We start from the raw sequence: 20,956 nt of genomic DNA, 5'->3' as shown, positions 1-20,956 counted from the left end.
CGACGTCGGTGGTTCATTCTCGCGTCGTGTGAATGATATTACCACGTCGAAACTTTTGTAAAAACGTCGTTAACGGTCTAAATAGGAATCACTACTCTGTTTTCTTTAATTATAGCATAAGACGTCGGTTGTTTATTCATTTCGTCGTTTTAAATAAATAACCACGTCGGTATAACTACCGTCGTGATAAGTTATAATAACGTCGTTTTATATGTTATTGCGTCGTGTGAAATTATATAATACGTCGTTTGTACATAAATAACCGTCGTGTGTTTTTTTGTTTATCTTTGTTTTAGGATGAATTGCAGAAACAAGTCTCGGAAGGCAAAGTCAGAGTAGATGGCAGCAATGATGTGCTGACCATGGCTTTGGGCCCCGAGCATCCAGGCAGGGTGAGGGGAGTTGGTGCTGGTGTTTCCCCAAGGCAATATTTCAATTTGCCCAAACCACAGAGGGTGAGCTTTGACGACCGTTTGAAGGAGAGTTTAAGAGTTCTCCTTCAAGAAGAGACTAAAAAGATGGAGGCTAAGGCAAGGGAAGAGGCCTTAAGGATGGAGGCTAGGACAAAACAATTGGTAGAGGCTGAGAGGGAGCATTTCCTGAGTCAGCTTTCCCAATTAATTCCCAATTTTGATCCAAGCATGCTTAAACCAAGATATAGCCACAGCCCCAAAAATCCAATGTCTGACAAAGCTAGCTGCTCTGGAGGTGATGTGAGATCCCTACATTTGGAGGATGATACTGCCAAAATGGGGAAACATCAGCCAGATGAAGAGAAGGAAGAAGAAAAGAGAGATGAAGAGAAGGAAGAAGAAAAAAGATATGAAGAGAAGGAAGAAGAAAAAAGAGATGAAGAGAAGGAAGAAGAAAAGGAGAAAGAAGATGAAGAAAAGCATGACGACAAGGTATGTTAACATAACTTTTTTATTTGTTTTTCAAAATTTCAGACGTCGATATTTTTATTTAATCCGTCGTTTGTTTACAACTTAGACGGCGGAATTTTTTTAAGACGTAATAAAATATTTAAACGACGGTTTTTTCACCGTCGTTTAAATGGTTTCAGACGACTCTTTATTCATAAAACCGTCGTCTTTATTAAATTACCACGACAATTTTTTCACCGTCGTTTAAATACTTTTAAAACGACGTTTTATTCCTTAAACCGTCGTCTTTATTGAATTACCACGTCATTTTTTTTATTTCTTTAAACAGGTTATTGAAGTTGGTGCTTATTCAAAAATGGAGGCGCCATCTTCTTTAAAAACCCTTTGTCGTTTTGTGGAAACGACACTCCTGCCTGAGGATAAGACAGTCCAATTTACAATTGATAAGGAGGTGTTTGGTGGTGAGCGCGATACCTTCCTCCTGCCTGAAGATATTACACAATTTGCAGGCATGGAAGAAATTGGAGCTACTGTATTGGCTGTATATATGAGGTTTGTACTTCTAAAATAATAACTCGTTGGTTTATATATTGCGTCGTCTTAACTAACTAACCACGTCGTCTTAACTAACAACCGTCGTGATAAATATATTATAACGTCCTCATCTATTTCAGTACGTCGTTTGAAATATTATAATACGTCGTTGTTTTTATACATAACCGTCGTGTTTTGTGTGCTGACTTGTTTATATTATTTTATTTGTTTAGGTACTTACACGATGTTTTGAAAAAAGCCAATATGTGCAGTATGGTTGGCTTTATCGACCCTGCTACAGTTAGTGCCAACTCTGGCACAATAACTGCCAGATCACGACTGGTAGCAGCTCGACTTCAGAAGACAGACGGTGAACAGATTTTCATGATGCCTTACAATCCAGGGTTAGTCTCCTTAGGATTTTGTTTTTATGATTTTCAATAAATGACAGCTTATAAACTAACCACGTCGGTGTTTTATTTTATTTAGTCGTTTGAAACTACTAACCACGTCAGTATTTATTTATCGTCGTGATAAATATATAATGTCGTCGTTAGCTACTTTACTTCGTCGTGTGAAATACTATAATACGTCGTTTTTGTAAATAACCGTCGTTTTTATATTAATTTTGTGCAGCCGTCATTGGATTTTGCTGATTGTAAGAGCAAAGAGAGAAACCGTCTATTTTCTGGATCCTCTGCCAGGAAATCGTGTGGTCGATGAAGAGGCCAAAAACATCGTGAACAGTGCTTTAAAAATATATAATACCCACATAGCCCGAGCAGGACGTAAAAATGTAATTTGGAAAACTCTCTCAGGCACACCAAAGCAACCCAGCAATGTCGAATGCGGGTATTATGTAATGCGCTTCATGAGGGACATCATCATGGATCCTTCCTTGGGGTTTGAGAATAAGGTAAGAAGAAATTACCTTCATACATTTCACGTCGTTTTTTGTATTATCAACGACGGTCGTGTAAAATTAACGTCGTTGAATGGATATACTACGTCGGTTATGAAAAATATCGTCGTCTGTGATTGAATTTCTTTTTATTTATAAACCCTAATAGTCATTGTTTATGCAGTATGCCAAGGGAAACCAGGAAGCTTCATACCCCCAAGAAGCCATTGATGAAGTCCGGAATGAATGGGCAGAGTTTGTTTTCCAAATTATTAAACAGGGCAATTATTGAACACTTGATATTTATGTATAATGTACCAATTTTCTCTATAATATGTAATGTAAAAATTTGTTGAGGTTTTCTTAAATTAAAAAAAAAACAAACATACAAATTGCTTAACCGACGTGTAATACTTTTCCAACGACCTAATAAAGTCAATAACCGTCGTATTTTGTTGTTGCGTGTTTTAAACAAATACGACGTAAAAAAATAGTTAGACGACGTTCTTTGAACAATTGAGTCGTTAATGGTTTACAATATCTTCAATTTCTTAAGGGTTCAGGGTATAATCGACGACGTTTATGTAACGACTGCGGTTAAGTCGTAAAATATATATTTTACGTCGTATAGTTAAATAGCCGCCATGGTTTCTCATTTTAACGACTTAGTAGTCTATTACAATTTACAACGTCTACAATTTATTTAACACCGACGTGGTTTGTTGTATGGTAAGAATATTTTATTATTTTTATATCAAAATATTCAAAATAAATATAAAATAAATCAGAAAATTGAAAAGTCAACTCCTATGAAGTCATTGATATATTTTCTTCCACATAAACCTTGAAAAAATTCATTTTGAATAACAAAAATTTAAAATGACCATCCAAAACAAAATTGTTTTGATGAGTCATAAAATCACTTCTAGTTTTATGGTTTAGGGTTTAGAGTCTAGGGTTTAGAGATTAGGGTTGTTATTTATTGGGGTTTATTTTTAAAGTATAATTTTTGGGTAGTCTAGGGTGTATGTTAGGCTTTAAAACCATAAAACCTTTTATAAACTTAATTTTTTAAATTGTATAATTTAATTTTATGGGTTTAGGGTATTAATTTTTAACGACGGTGGTTGGGTCGTGGAATACATATTTTACGTCGTACAGTAAAATATACGACATGGTTTACGCTTTAAACGACGTCATTTTAATATGTAAGTCGGTTTATATAATTTACAACGTTTTTAATTTCTTAACACCGACGTGGTTTCTCATTTTAACGACGTCATTTTAACGACTTAGTAGTCTATTACAATTTACAACGTCTACAATTTATTTAACACCGACGTGGTTTGTTGTATGGTAAGAATATTTTATTATTTTTATATCAAAATATTCAAAATAAATATAAAATAAATCAGAAAATTGAAAAGTCAACTCCTATGAAGTCATTGATATATTTTCTTCCACATAAACCTTGAAAAAATTCATTTTGAATAACAAAAATTTAAAATGACCATCCAAAACAAAATTGTTTTGATGAGTCATAAAATCACTTCTAGTTTTATGGTTTAGGGTTTAGAGTCTAGGGTTTAGAGATTAGTGTTGTTATTTATTGGGGTTTATTTTTAAAGTATAATTTTTGGGTAGTCTATGTTATATGTTAGGCTTTAAAACCATAAAACCTTTTATAAACTTAATTTTTTAAATTGTATAATTTAATTTTATGGGTTTAGTGTATTAATTTTTAACGACGGTGGTTGGGTCGTGGAATACATATTTTACGTCGTACAGTAAAACATACGACATGGTTTACGCTTTAAACGACGTTATTTTAATATGTAAGTCGGTTTATATAATTTACAACGTCTTTAATTTCTTAACACCGACGTGGTTTTTCAGTCGTCGTTATATAAAAAATTCAAAATAAATTTAAAATTAATCCGAAAAATGAACGGCCTTACGTTCTTAATCCGAAAAATGAAGTTTCCGTCGTGGAATATTAAATTTACGTCGGTACTTGTAGAACTTTCGCCTTGGTTTTTCTTTCGACGTTTTATAACGCGCGCGCTCTAAAAATTTTCGCGCGACCTAAATTTTTTTAGATTTGGCTCTTAGTCTTATACTTCGATCCCTGAAACCTAAAATTTCAGATTTCACGCGACATAACATTTCGCTCTCTCACTTCTGCTCTAATTAAAAGTTGCACTCTCCAGGCTCGTCGAATCTGTGAGCTCGTCCAACCTGTAAGTACAAACCCTATCTTCCCCTTGTAAATTCATTGAATGATATTAGGTTGTTTTGTTAAAGGGTTTTAGGTATATGCTTTGCGATCTGTTAATAATGTGCTTATAGGTATGGGTTCATGGATTTTCTGTTTAATGGGTTCATGACAAGATCAAATAAATGTGTACTTTTGCTGGAAATCAACACAAAAAGACACATCACCAACTTCCAAATGATTTCCAGCAAAAGGACACCTTTATTTGATCTTGTCATTTTCCGCTCTGGAGAAGGTGCAAAGTGCACCAATGCTTATAGGTATGGGTTCATGGATTTTCTGTTTAATGGGTTCATGGATTACATTATCTGTTATGTTGAATTGGGAATGGATTTAATTTTGTCGTATCTTTTAATCACCCTATGTTATGTTGAATTGGGAATGGATTTATTGTTTTCATGCTTGGTTTCATGTATATGTTGGTTTCTTGCTTGGTTTCATATATATGTTGTGTTCTTAATGGGTTTTGTGTTCTTGAAAATAAACTGAGACACGACGAATTTTAAGGCGTACGACGACGATTACACGACGGTGTTTTTAAACTACCGTCGTTGTATTACTTATACACGACGATTTTTTCATAAACCGTCGTTTGTATTACTTATAATAGACGACGTCTGTTGAAAATCCATCGTCTATATATGCCAAATACGTCTGTTTTTGATTAAAACCCGTCGTCTCTGTTGTTTATTACTTGCGATTAGATCATTGTATAATCTGCTATAGTGATGGTCATTGCCTGTATTTTCACTTTATTATAGATAATAGGTTATAGTGTCGGAGATGGATAAGTCATGGATGCACTCGGATAGAAGATCGAAGGCATATGAGTTTGGGGTGGAAGCATTTTTGAACTTTGCTGTAGAAAATCTTCTAACTACAACACATATCCGTTGTCCATGTGTTAAATGTGTTAATTTGAAGTTGTTTGGGGTTGGAATTATAAGGGATCACTTATACTTTAATGGAATTGACCAAAGCTATAAGAATTGGACATTTCACGGAGAACCTTGGGAAGCAACTACTAATGCTAGCAGAAATGTTGAAGAAGATGATGGCCATAGTAGGTACAGTTTTGTGTCTGAAGAAATTGATATGGATGATAATGATTTTGGTGATTTTGGTTCGGATCCGTATGAGTTTGCCAATGTGATTGGGGATGGAGATCAACCAGTGTACCCTGGTTGTAGAAAGTACACGAAGTTATCGGCATTAGTGAAGTTGTATAATTTGAAGGCAAAACATGGGATGAGTGATGTCTGTTTTACAGAATTATTGATACTTCAAGGCGATTTGCTTCGAGAAGGAAATACAATACCAACCTCCATGTATGAGGCTAAAAAGACTTTGTGTGCATTGGGGCTGAGTTATGAGAAAATGCACGCATGCCCCAATGATTGCATCTTGTATAGCAAGGAGTATGAGGATTCAACTAATTGTCCTACTTGTGGTATCTCAAGGTGGAAGGAAGGCAAAAATGCAATCTTGAAAGAGGGTGTGCCAGCGAAGGTGGTGTGGTATTTTCCCCCAATTCCAAGGTTTAAAAGGATGTTTCAATCACATGAGACAGCTAAGAGTTTGACTTGGTGGCATGTTGCTAGAAAATCAATTGACGGTCAGATGTCTCATCCGGCGGATTCCCCGTCTTGGAAACTTCTTGATGATAAATGGCCTGAGTTTGGTAATGAGCCGAGAAACTTGAGATTGGCTCTTTCATCTGATGGATTCAATCCCCACAGTTCTCTAAGTAGCAGATATAGTTGTTGGCCGGTTATCTTAGTTACATATAATCTCCCTCCATGGCTGTGCATGAAACGAAAGTTCATGATGTTAACCTTATTGATTTCCGGTCCTAAACAACCCGGAAATGATATAGACGTCTACTTGGAGCCTTTGATTGATGATTTAAAATCCTTGTGGGTTGGGATTAGAGGAGTGTATGATGCACATAATGGAGAATACTTTACACTCAGAGCTGCATTAATGTGGACAATTAATGATTTCCCCGCCTATGGAAACTTATCTGGTTGTGTTGTTAAAGGATATAAAGCTTGTCCAATATGCGGCGATGATACACCTAGTCACAGGTTGAAAAATGGCCACAAAATTTGTTACATTGGGCATAGAAAATGGTTACCAATCAATCATCCATATAGGAGGCAACGTGCAGCTTTTAATGGGAAACCTGAATATGGCATACCTCCAGAGCCATTAACCGGAGAAGAAGTGCTGCATATGGTTGAAAATGGTGACAGAGTTTGTTGGAAGAAGAAATCAATATTCTTTGATCTCGAGTATTGGAAATACCTTCTTGTGAGGCATGCCCTAGATGTTATGCACATTGAGAAGAATGTTTGCGATAGTATCATTGGTACATTGCTGGAGATCCCTGGAAAAAATAAAGATGGGATTGGTGCTCGATTAGATTTATTGAACATGGGGGTCAAAACTGATTTGCAACCCGAGTATGGAGAAAGACGTACTCGTTTGCCTCCTGGGCCTTGGAATTTGTCAAGAGCAGAGAAGAGAGAGGTTTGCAATTCTTTCTATGGTATGAAGGTCCCTGAAGGTTATTCTTCAAATATTAAAAATCTTGTATCTGTACAAGATTCAAGACTTCTTGGCCTTAAATCACATGATTGTCATACCTTAATGCAACAATTGCTCCCTGTGGCAATTCGTTCTGTTTTGGAGAAGCCTGCAAGGTATGCAATAACTCGTTTGTGCTTCTTCTTCAATGCTATATGTGCAAAGACTGTTGATGTTTCCAAGCTAGATAAGTTGGAAGAAGATGTAGTAGTTACTCTGTGTTTGCTTGAGAAGTACTTTCCCCCTTCATTCTTTGATATCATGGTTCATCTAGTAGTACATCTTGTCAGAGAAGTTCGTCTATGTGGGCCAGTATATTTTAGGTGGATGTATCCGTTTGAAAGATATATGAAAGTGCTGAAGGGGTATGTTCAGAATCGTACTCGTCCCGAAGGTTGCATTGCTGAGCGGTATATAGCTGAAGAAGCGGTAGAGTTTTGTACTCAGCATTTATCTGATGTTAGTACAGTTGGAGTGCCTTCAAGCCAAAAGATGGGAGTTTCAAAGCCATTATCAGGTTGCACAGTGAGCGTAGTTGATCAGGACCTGTTGAATCAAGCACATCTATATGTCTTGGAGAATACGGAGGAAGTCCTACCTTATATCGAGTACGTATGAGTTTTATTCTTTAAGTTTCCATTTAAAATTATTTCTTATGTTTATCTTATATATTTGGGACCGTAATGCTTGAATTTTTCGTGTCATGTAGGCAACATATGATCCACATCAAGACTGCTTATCCAAAATTTAGAAAGAGAACAAAGTGGCTGCAGGATAAGCACAATAGCACTTTCATTCAATGGCTACGCTTCAAGGTATATGTTGTTGAATAACGTATTTCTCTTTTAATTTTCTTCTTATTTATATGTTAGGATGAATTAAGATATGATTAATTTGCAGGTTCAAAGTGAACTTGAGGAAGACAATCATGGCGTATCAGAAAATTTAAGGTGGCTAGCAGCTGGTCCAAACATGTCAGTGCCATTATATAGGAGCTATCTTATTAAAGGTATTAAATTCAATATCAAGGCACAAGATGATGTGCGGACAACTCAAAATAGTGGAGTTTATTTACTTGCACATACCATGCAAGTTGCTAGTGCCAAGGATAAAAACCCAATTCTCTCAAATATGGGTTTCTATGGTGTCATTCAAGAAATTTGGGACCTTGACTACCAAAAGTTTACAATCCCAGTCTTTAGGTGTGATTGGATAGATAGTTCTGGTCTTGTAGTCGACGAACTTGGATTTACCCTTGTAGATTTGAGTAAAATTGGACATAGGAATGACCAATTTGTTTTGGCTTCTCAAGTCAAACAAATATTTTTTGTTGACGACCCGATGCATCGTGGTTGGTCGGTAGTGTTATCAATGCCTAGTAGAGAATATAATGATGTTATTGGTGATGAAGTATTAGGTGATGTGATAATTGAGTGTGAGCCATTTACTAGAGGGATGCCAAATGTTGACACATTTGATGAACTGGTAAGTGAGTTAGGCGGTCAAAATATTCGAGATGGGTGTGAAGATATATGGATTGAATGATGCTTATGTAATTGGCAGTGTATGACATTAATTTTGTAATATATTGTAATGTGATTTCTTCACTTTCTACGTTCAAATAAAACACGACGTTATTGTGAATCAGTTATTCAGCATATTTACCGACGTCTTAAAGCAACGTAACAATGAAGAACCACGACGCTATTGTGAAGCAATTATTCAGGATATCACGTCGGTGAAGGATAAAGAACCGCCATGTAATTCAAAATAACACGACTCCAATCCCATAATACCGACGTCTAAAAAACGAGATATATAATCTGAACGTTAAAAAATACGACGTCATCATACATTTTCCACGTCGCAAGTTCTTTTATAAACGAAGAGGAACGAAATTAATTCCGACGGAAATTCATTATAACCGCCGTCTAATAACAATTAAACGACGTTATTTGTAATACGGCTCCCATCATAATCTACGCCGTCTATATGTTCTGTAATACGGCTCTCATTTATTTGGAACCGACGTTGTTTAGACGTTCAACGTCGTCTATATTATTAAGTGCGTCGTGAGTAATGAATACATATAAATACAACGTCGACTATATAAATGTATACGTCGTAAATAATGACACTGACAACTATTTCCACGTCATCTTTTTTAGAAAAATCGAAGTGGAAAATTTATTTCACGACGGTTTTTTGTAAATAAGAGACGTTGTAGATTTCAATAACGTCGTCTTCTCATGTATTTAAAGACGTCATATTTTTTCTTGTCGTGTAAATTGTATTTAACGGCGTAGTATTTTAGTTGTCGTCGTTGTATGTATATCTTGCGGCCTTGTTCTTTTAATATGTGTCATATTTTTCTTTTTTAACGACGGTGATTTTTTTGAGTTGGTCGTCTATTCTCATCCTCGACTATTTTCTAGAACTTTAGCAGACTAAACACGTCTGTTTTTATTGTTTTCCGACGTTGTTGTATTTAACAACGTCTAATATTTATCGTCGTTGTTTGTTTCTGAAAATAGGACGTATAAATTTTTTAATACGACTCTCATATATTTGTAACTGACGTTGTTTAGTTTTTCAACGTCTACTATAGAAACACATACGTCGTAAATAATGACACTGACAACTATTTCCACGTCATCTTTTATCGAAAAATCGAAGTGGAAAATTAATTGTACGACGGTTGTGTTTATATGTGCGACGTAGTAGGTATCAATAACGTCGTCTTCTAATGTATTTAAAGACGTCATATTTTTTATTGTCGTGAAAATTATATTTAACGTCGGCGTATTTTTATTGTCGTCGTTGTATGTCTATCTTGCGGCCTTGTTCTCTTAATATGTGTCATATTTTCCCTTTTTAACGACGGTCTTTTTAGAGAATTGGTCGTCTATTATCATCCTCGATTGCTTTTTTTAGATCTTTTTGCAGTACAAAGACGTCGTTTTGTATTTTTTGATGACGTTGTATAGTTTAACAACGACGGTTATTTAGCGTCGTGGTTTATGAGGGAAAAGATGACGGTGGATTCCACGACCATTGAAAAACCAAATACACGACGGTGATTTACCGTCGTCTTTTTGCTTTTTTGTAGTAGTGAACCCTTGCTGCTGAAAACGGTTTTCGAGCCTAAACACCCCCCAGCCCCTATTGCTGGAACTGCTCTTACCCCGATCGATTGTTCAAACACTCTTTTCTTAGTTCTTGTTTCATAGTTTTGAAAGACAAAAAATATATACAAATTTGGAATCAACAAATATATAACTGAAAATATAGTATAATGTTTTTGTGCTGAGTAGTAATATGATATATACTGTCCATCATAATCGCATATTAAAACATAATTCTATGTGATCGATTTTAATTATTTATACAATAATATAACATGTCAGACGGAGTAAAAGAGAAAACATATCCACTGAAAATAACTTTGAGAGCTTTTGAGATTATACATTTATATGTAGATTTCTTACGACATCACATGTAAAGTTTCAAGAGGACTGGCTTGTCAACAACATCTGAGTCCCTTTTCCTTTTCTGGCTGAGATTTTTCGGTCTCTCTCTCTTTCTTTTTCCTTTTTGGTTTCAGAAAAAAAAAATTTAATTCTCAGATTTTCTTGTAGAGAGGGGTGTACATAATTGATAGACTAAGTCATTATGCAGGTGCTATTGTATGTCTGAGTGCGATGCTTTTTATCATATGCCCTATGAAGGACAAGCAAGCATTCAGCTTGGTGGTGGAATTTAGGCTTAATAAGGTTCCAAACGACATGAAAACTTGAGTGCAAACTCACTCGAAGGACCAATGGCAAACCCTTCCCTGACTCTAGCATGTCCTCCATGCTTCTTCCGGCACCATACATTGGCTTATTCCTTGTTCCAGCATATAACTTGAATTTTGATGACCCACTCTCAGCAGCATATAGCTTTGGTCCCTGCAAAATTTAATCAATGACGATGGACTTGAGTAAATTGTAGCTGCAATCCTTCAACTGTGCTCCAGCTTTTAATTGTGTATCACTTTGGTTTTTCTCTAAAATTTAATCCGTTTCCTTTTCTGTCAAATTAAAGGTAAAAATGTCTACTCACGTAACCGCTCACCTTTCATTTCTTCTTCTATTTCATCTCAAGTTCAAGTTGCCATGCTCTTTTTCATCTTGAATTGAAGTTGCAACTTTAATTTTTGATGAAATATAAGAAGAGAAGTGAAGGGTGTACGGTGTGAGTAGACATTTTGCTCTAAAAAAGACAGAAAAACTAATAAACATTGACGGAAGAGCCAAAGTGACACACCATTATTAAATGTTTGAGAACTATACAATCTAAAAATCAAGTAATAATTCAAGGACTATAGCTAATTTACTCTTAGCACATAAAAATAAAGGGAATTCAGCTAAAACTTTGGCACTAAATTAAGAAGTGACTTCATCCATATTGATCCTTACATGTGATAAAGCAAAAGGTAAGCGGCCGAAGCGCATTTGGATTGTTGGAGGATGAATGTGAAGGCCAAAGAGCTTCGATTTGTTGTCTATTATTAGATTTATGGAACAATTGCAGGTGAGGATCTTAGTGGTGACACCCGAGCCATCCACTCCTTCCCCTAGTCCAAATTCGCCAATTCCTGCCATCTGCATGCAGTTTTGAACATCATATATCACGCAATAGTAGAGTAGGAACTACCTAGAAACTGAAGTTAGAAACATTATTGTGTAAACTTTATACTTTGTTGGTTGGTTTTCTTTTTGTTTTGTGGGCTTTTGTCCTTGCGGCTTAGGCATTACAAAATTTTCACGATTCCTTCCATTATATTACTAGGTGGCATAACAATGTTAAAGGGAGAAGTTTGGGCCAACTAGAAGCTCAGTCTGTGGGCCATTTTAGGTGATATGAGTTTATATTGGTCTTGTGCTTTGAGTCACTCGACGCATGAACTTTAAGTTGCTTCTTCTTTATTGGGTTAACACATCTCAACTCAATCCCAAGGTCAAGCATATATGAATTTCTTATGGCCTGTTTCCAATACTTTACAGGCCTTTTCTTTTTTTTTTTTCAATCCAACCAATGATACAACTTTTCAGTTATCGAACACAAGGGTATTGATTTACAAAATAAGTATAAAACCCTAAATTTATTTATGAGATTTAAACTTATAAACTCTTCTAATACACTAACTAGTTACTAGTCTAATAGTATTCCTTTTTCTAATGTTGAAACATATACCGAATTCGAATATCTCATTCCCTCATTGATTAAACAAATTACACCTCTTACAATAAAATGGAGACAAATTCCAACCAACTCAAATGGTCATTGGCATAATCCCAAAAAAGAAAATCATATTTGTTAGAATATTATTGGGGTCGTTTATCATACTACTTTAATCCATTATTATATTCTTTTGGGCCACACCTCACTCATCGTATGTCACATGCTACTAGACATAGTCTTTTGTAATAACAAAATAAGAGTGCTAGAATATATATGTTTAATGCTTCCTAAATTCTAATTTCTAGGGAAAAAAAATTTATGATGGTTAGAGCTCGTTTATGAGTGATTTTGGATAGGCAAATATCACTTTTATGGAGAATTATTTCTCCAAATAATCACTTTAAGTGATTTTATGGTGTGAGAGGTGCTTTTTCCCACAAGTGGTTCTGACATATTCAGAATCACTCCCAAACGAGCACTTATAAGCGTGAAATGCAACATACAAAATTTGAAAAATAAAACAGAGTACTTTTGGAGAGATGGATCAATATTTGAACGTACCTTAATTGACACTTTGGGTGGAGGGGGCTTTGTAGCAATGTAAAACACAAGCAATGCAACGCACAAGCTCAACATAGCCCTCCAACTTATTTGCATACAAATCCATACACACGAATCTGAATTACGATATGAACAATACGTCTTCCACCACCTTGATGTTTTTCTCACACCATAGTAATATTCCTCATCATCATCTTCATCACCACCATCATCGCCCTTGCCACCACCGTCCACAATAATCAAACGGTTTACTCCATTTTCGGTGCCCGTTCCGTTGCTACGTGCGTCGTATGAGATCTTCTTCTGGTGCAAGAATGAGTGGCTGGATCCGCGGGAGGAGGAGTAGTGTGAGAGAGTGAAGCGGGAGGCCTCTTCGTGAAGGGTCGGGTTTGTTGGTTCAGCTCGGGTTGGGGATTGGAATTCAGATTCGGGGATGGTGTTCCGGATATCAGCACTGTTGGCATGGGAGACAGTTGATGGGCTTTGCACGTAATATGCAAAAGGGTATGAATGAAATAGAGCTTCTTGGTCTTGATCATGCTCCATGAGAGAGAGAGAGAGAGAGAGAGAGAGAGAGAGAGAGAGAGAGAGAGAGAGAGAGTGAGAGAGTGAGTGAGTGAGTGAGTGACAGAATTGTAACTCTGACATGGGAATGGGGTTTTTGGAGGGGTTTTAAACTGGATAAAGAGAAGTTGCTTTTGTTTTCTGTTGTGTTGTGGGGTTGGCTTGGCTATAGTTGGCTTTAGGTTGTGATGATATGAGGCTATGAGTCAAAGAATGCTTCGCTTAGTAGGAAAGATTGAAACCATTGATCACAAAGAATAATCATACAAGTTTTATTACAAACTTGTATAAAGTTATATCAAATAATTCACATTTGATTTTCTAGCTATTGAACCTTGCTTTCCTATACAGTTTGTCACACATAATTACACTACTTAACTATTTGAATGATTTGTAGTGGGTCTAGTTTAATGAAAAAGAGCCTTGCGGGCATGTGGTCTCTAACCCCTATTACACATTAGTAGTGTATAAATGAAAAAACACCCCTCACCCTTCCTAACTTTGGCAAAAAAAAAAGAAAAAAAAACTATTTGAATGATTTATTTCCACATATAAGTTTGACAATATCTCTTAATCTCTTGTACCAAAATTCTAAGAATGTAAAAATATATAATAATAAAAACTTGAAAAAATAAAACACGATATATAAGTGAGGGGTTCCACCACTATTGGGTGTCTACCCAGTACATGATATTCACGTGCTTGACTTGAATGAACTATATGGAATTGGTTGTACATGTGTGCCACTAATGATCGAATGTAAAAATATCAAATCCGAAACTTAACAAAACAAAATATGATATATAAGTCTCAAGAACTTCGCTCCAGCCCCCACCACGCCGGCCGCCGCCGCGCCCCCCCCACCCCTGCTAGCACGGGGCCTTGGTGGCCTCCTTCCTCGCCCCTCTCCGGCCATCCCCTTTCTCCCCTCCTCTCCTTCCCTCTCCTCCATGTCCTCCCTTCTCTTTTGGGGTTGTTTACTAGTTTTTTTGTTGGATTTTTCGCTTGGGTGCGCAGATAATTTCATTGGCGGCTCTTGTGGTTTTGTTGTCCTTGGAATCTTTGGTGACAATGAACTAGCAATGCATTGGTTTCGTTGGTGGATTTGGAGACAAATGAGGTGGTTCAGCGGCGTTTACTCACTTGTGTGTGTGTGTTTACAATTTCTTTAGGTTATATTCAACTCTTTGTGAGTTCAATATTTGTTTATAGTATACTCTCTACATGTAGTTTCTATTTGAGAGAGTTTAAAAATTGTAGTTGTATTAATAATTTTAAGCATTACGATTTATATTTGACTTGTTTAAACTTGTGGCTTTTATACTGAAATTCCTCTAGCCTTATATGACTAATAACACCCCGACATTTTTTGATAATAGCCTATGCAAGTGGGCCACCCTCTAAAATGTTTCAGAATGTAAAATATAACCTTTAAAAGGGATTCTTTTTTTTTTTTGCTTTTTTTTTTAAAGTCAATGCCCTAGGTAAGAAATCTGCTGGATGATGAAAAGCCATATAATTATTAGGTCTAAGCCACGCTAATAAATCTGCCATGATGCTCAGTGGAGCCAAATTCCATACACTTTGAAATTTAATCCGAGAATTACGGGAGAGGGTCTCTTGATCTGGTCCTTTAGTATTTGCTTTACACCGAATTGTCTCTCCTTTTACGTCTCAGGAATTATAGCAAAGTAAGCACGCTTTAGCATTTCCTGTATATCCTTTCCACTAAAAGGCTGACAATAAATAAATATTATGCTAATGTTAAAGGCAGCACCCAGTGCTACTTCACTCCCTTCTAGATATACATATATATATATATATATATATATATCCAAATCTAACAGCTGATTATCAAATACCTTACAACCCGTTTCATAACTATTTTATTTTTACTTTTTTTTTAAGAAAAAAAAAACACTGAAAAATGAAAACTTATTTGGTAATAAATTTCGTTTTTTATTTTATAAAAATTGAAAACTAGTTTTCAAAGTTGCCTTTATTTTTTTAAACATCTCGAGAGTGCTTTTCGTTTTCATTTTTCTTTGTGTTGTGTAAAAACACTCCAAGACCTTGTCGTTGATCGACTACGCAACTATCACACACAAGTCACGCAAAGATAAAGTACACACAAACCAAAAAGTAAACACGCACGCAAAGAACTCAAGAATTTATAGAGGTTCAATGTTATGCCAATGTCCTCTTAGTGACCCCTGAGAAATTCACTAGTATGAAAGAACCCATTTGGTTACAATGAAAAACCCTAAACCCTAAAACCCCCTTCGATCTCTCAAAAACCATAGCTCTCTTTTTCCAATTTGATGCCTCAGCTTTCTCACATTATAATAACCTAGCGCTAAAGTGCCTATTTATATGTCATAAGGCTTTAGTATAATTATAGAAGGAATAGAAAACTTAAAGGACCCCAAAACTAAGGGAAAATTTGTCCGGATTCGCCACAGATACGCTTTGGATTCGCTCCTCCTGCTCTATGCCGCTCATGTCGTTCGAACGCCTGCGTCCGCTCGAGTTTAAGTTTTGTCACTTGAGCGCCTAGGTCTGGGCTAGAAGTACCACTCTGCCGCTCGAGCGCCTATAGTTTCCTCTCGAGTGTTAGAGCCCAGTCAGAACTTCTACAGCACTTTTGACTGTCTGTTTCCTTCACTCCTTCCACTAATCTAATTATCATTTATCTTTTTGTTTAGTGGTATTTCTCTTCTCTATATCCTATAAGAGATCTTTAACTTTCTTACCTCTCCCGGACCATCAAGAAAAGAAAAGCAAAAAGGAACCAGTTTATACATTTGAAGGTGGTTAATTAATGCATTGAAGTTTAAAATCCAAGTTTTATGTATTCTGAGTTCAACAAATTTTAATATTATCTGATGCAAAATATGATCCTCTACTGATTTCCTTTTTTATCACTTAAATTATTCACATGCATGATGATTTTCAAATTAAAAAATTAATTTAAAAGGAAGAGAGAGAGAGAGAGAGAGAGAGAGAGAGAGAGAGAGAGAGAGAGCACAATAAATACAAGTTAATTAAATTGGATAGACATATTGCTTTCTTTTAAAGATAGACGAGATGGATTGAGATAGAAGGTTGGCCATGTATGGTAGTGATGATTATAGAATTAAAGTGAGGTGACATATATTAATCCAATATGAGGAATAGCTTTTGCTTTTGCTTTTGCAGACCAAGACATTATGAATTCAACTCCCTCGCTACCATCATGATCATCATTTGCTCACAAACCAGATCTCACATATATACAAATATAATTATAAGCAATAAAGATGAAAAGCTTTTACATCCATCATCCATGAAATGCAGGTAATACATCAATCTATCTGTTGCTATGCGTACACAGTTATCTTTTAAGGGAAAAAATCATCAGTATATAGTGAAAAATAGTAGTAGGTTGTTTGGTCAACAGACTAGCTTCAATGTGATATAATTCAAAACATATATAAGCGGCCGAAGAGCATTTGCATCATTGGAGGATCAATGTGAAGGCCAAATATCTTAGAATTAATCGTTCTCTATTTGAGATTTATTGAACAATATTGGGGTGGTGAGGATCTTAATTGTAACACCCGAGCCATGAAGAGCCATGGTTTCTGTCGTGTGTGTGTATATATATATATATATATATATATATATATATATATATATCTAATTTTAGCATTTTCTTGAAGCACCGTGTTCATTGATTTTGTAAGACACAATTGGATGTCGAAACGGTTTCCGATTTATCTAATTTTTTGTAAGGATGATCTATGAATGAAAACCTAAAAAATAGATGGTTTGGATCATTGGGAAAAAAATTGTAGGGTACCCTAAAGGGCGTCCCTCAAATAAAATTATTTGAGGGATCCCTCAATAGAAGGGGACTGTATATATATATATATATATATATATATATATGCAATTCCATGCTCTCTGTCTTGCCTTTCGTTTGCACTAAAATTCAAAGTTTTTAGGGTTTTACCTCGTCTAGCATAGCATCCACTCGAAATCAATTGATAATGGGTAGAGAGACCTAAGATCATTTACATTACTAAGTCAAGGTTTTTATTTCCGATATAGGATAATATTCTCAACACGTTTGGTATCCTTGTTATTGTTTTCACATACAAACCATGTTTTCCTTAGAGTGCTGCTGAACCCTAAAATTAGTTGAGTACACCCTAATATTTAAATCAAAATGTAAAATTAACTAAGTTCATCCTATTTAACTACCAAAAATACACATGGTACACCCTAATCACACAACACCTTAATACCAATCCTAAACCAGGTTTTCTTTTTACATGAATTTGTGCCCTCTTTACATATTTTGGGTTTGCATCAAAATCTTTAACTTCATATGTTGTTGTGGGAATAGATTTGTCAACTCCTTCAATTCAAAGCTTGATTCTTGTAAATCCTTATGATTTTTTTTATTTATTTCTTATTTTCAAAAGAACTTGCTGCCCTCCAAATATGTTCTATTATCTTATGAAAGTTTTATGGGTTCTTTTCCTTTTTTTGGGTAAAATTAATTCAGAGAAGCCTTGATTGACCAGACTCTGAATAGATTTATTTCACCAAATAATTCAACAACACAATGTATCGTTGAACACTTTGAAAAGTTCATCAAAATTGCAAAACGCAGATTTAAGTGTTAATATTTACCACACACTACAGTCTACATCGAAATGTGGGGCACAATAACAGCAAGAATGATGATGTTCGCACAACTCAGAGATGAATAATACCCACACACACACACAAAACAAAAACAAACAAAAAATAACATGGACGAGAAGAGAAAATATTAAGTAATATAAAGCATTTAATATGAAAATGAAAGCCGTCTATTCTAGTTATGGAAAAACGAAGAACCAAAGCTATTCACAGTAAGAAATTCAAAAACCAAAATGCACCCTTTCCGCAAGGACATAACCCACCAGGAAGTTCATCTGAGCTGACACCAAATCGTCGTGAAATTCGCTCGGCATTTATCTTGCTTGTTGCGTTGTTCGCCGTGGGCACAAAGCTATGAAAACTTCTCTACATTTGATTAGAGTTGAATATGGTGAGTACTTATTAAAATTATATTTGTTTCACAATTTAATATATCTTTTTTGGTCATTTTATATTTGAGTAAATTAGTAATTCAATAAATAGTTGAGTAGTAGGATATAATCAGTTAATTTTAAGATTCGTTGCATTCTTTCCTTATTGAGAACATTATGATTTTTATTTTTATTTTCAGAGATATGAACATCAAATTATTGGTCATATTTATCATTCGTGGGAAACTTGGAAGCACAGTCGGTGGGCTTGAGTCTCATGATTCAGCCGACAAGTTAAACACCTCATGGGCTTGAACTTAAGGTCTAGCAAACAATTTCTTTATGGCCAGTTTCCTTATTGGGCTTGTTTTCCAATAATAAGCAATATCAGTGTTAAAGTAGCACTGGAAGATACGCACGTTAGGAACAGCTTCTATAGAAAACATTTCTGCTCAAAGCGTTGAGGGGTTACTCTATCTATGGTAAGGTTCTTGTAAACCGCGTATCTTTCTCGTGTATTGTATAGTCTGCACTTGGGTCCAGCCTTTCGGGTTGAAATGCTTTTTGTAGAAGACTTGCACGCTTTGAACACCTATCAGAATAGGAGCGAACTGGGGTTGATTCCAGTTGAACTCCCTTCGATAGTTAAGTCAGAAATAGTTGTAAGGTGGAGAGAATGGATGTAGGGTTTTCAAGGTGAGAATATTTATTACCTCTGTCATGATGTAGGTGAAGGGTATTTATAGAGGGGAGAAAGAGAGATAGATATCTAGAGGGGGAGATATTTATCTTCCTTTCCCCTGGTGGGCCTGGATCACATTAAATAACATGTTCTGATCACCATACTTATCTGGCAAGGGTTGTGTAATAAAGCGACATCTAGTTTTGGATGGGAGGTATATTAAATGATCCCTCTCCATCACCAACCTACTCATTCGGGGATCAAAGGGTAAGGAGATGCTTGGCCTATCAAATGGGTGGAGTGATTTGACTTTACAAGGGTCTGATTAGTCTTGTTGATCATTAATGTGCCTCTGGTCATTCATGGCACCATAATGGTCAGATCGGTGTTCGAAGGCCCGAGCATTGATTCACACTTAGTCTCGTTTGACTTTAGCTGGGAAGCTTATCATCGACGCCTGAGGCATCAGATCTGATCGGGTTGGCATAAGGGTAACCCAGCCATGAAATAGCCATGTGGAATTCTGTGATAGGCGGCTCACAGTGATGGTATGATCCATTAACAGGTCTTGACTCTGTTTTTGTGGTTGAGAGGATAAGGCTACTCAGTTAGTCCGACGACCGAGTTCGTATGTGTAGAGAAACTCGCCTAATCTCTGACGACATAGCCTAATTTTTTTGGTACTTATTACCTATTCCTTTCATCAATAATACTACAGCTCTTTTCTCAAAAAAGAAGGTAGCACTGGAAGATATGCATATTAGGAATAGCATCTATAGAAAACATTTCTGGTCAAAACGCTTTTATTAAAAGTACTTTTATTAGAAGCGCGTTGAAATTTTTATTAAAAATCCAAGGGCTTTGCCCAACAATTAGAGGTCTCTCTACTGGGAGGAGGAAGGCATTTAAATTTTAGGGTTCCTATGAAGAACTCATTGCACTTGGTGAAAGGGAATCAAGAATGAATAGGGAGTTTTATTGTTCTTTAATTAAAAACGGCATCGTTTTAGCATAGAGCAATGCTGCCATTTGCTCCCAAAAAAAAAAAATTTCTGGAATTGTTCCAAATGATTTTTTTTAACAAAGAAAAATTAACAATTAGTTTTTTTTGGGTGGTGGGTGTGTGTTGGTTTCGAATTTATTTTGTCTTCTTGTTGATCATTGTGACAGGTTTAAATAAATGGTATGCATAGTAATAGAGAAAAAGTGCCAATAACGAACAAGTAGTCGCTTTGGCCGAGTGGTTAAGGCGTGTGCCTGCTAAGTACATGGGGTTTCCCCGCGAGAGTTCGAATCTCTCAGGCGACGTTCTCACCTTTTTACGTTCTGTTTTTTAGCTTTTTTGCTTGACATTTCTTTTCATTTGGGTAACAGAATGTTCCATTTGTATGTTTTTCGTGGCTTCAAGTATATGTACATGAAAAGTTTTCAAGGTTGGGTTTGAAACGAAAATATAATTAAATGCGGAGAAATTAATGAAATATAAAACTCAATTAAAATTTATTTTCAATAAATACTTATTTAAATAATAAAATTTTAATTTGTTTAATCTTAACCATTTATTATACTTTAATCTAACAGGTTGAGTAATAACTTGTGCCATAAATATGGTGTCATAAAATATTGTGTCATATATATAGAGTTTCAGTTTAAGGATTCTTCAAATAAGCTTATTTA

The 20,956-nt window shown here is 35.7% G+C and overlaps 1 protein-coding gene and 1 non-coding gene across 2 annotated transcripts; one reads left to right on the top strand and one right to left on the bottom strand.

Annotated features, from left to right (window-relative positions):
• Nucleotides 10,596-14,476, bottom strand: LOC18785934. Its single transcript, XM_007221033.2, has 3 exons — nt 12,971-14,476; nt 11,644-11,829; nt 10,596-11,133 (listed from the first exon to the last, which is right to left on the bottom strand). Exons 1-3 carry the CDS (start codon nt 13,616-13,618, stop codon nt 10,846-10,848), a joined length of 1,122 nt encoding a protein of 373 aa, XP_007221095.2. The 5' UTR covers nt 13,619-14,476; the 3' UTR covers nt 10,596-10,845.
• TRNAS-GCU lies at nt 20,506-20,587 on the top strand. The gene has a single exon. It is a non-coding gene; the product is annotated as a tRNA-Ser (tRNA).

This window comes from Prunus persica, chromosome G2 (assembly GCF_000346465.2).
Source record: "Prunus persica cultivar Lovell chromosome G2, Prunus_persica_NCBIv2, whole genome shotgun sequence".
In the NCBI taxonomy this organism is placed as follows: Eukaryota; Viridiplantae; Streptophyta; class Magnoliopsida; order Rosales; family Rosaceae; genus Prunus; species Prunus persica.
This window is presented reverse-complemented; position numbering and strand designations above follow the sequence as displayed.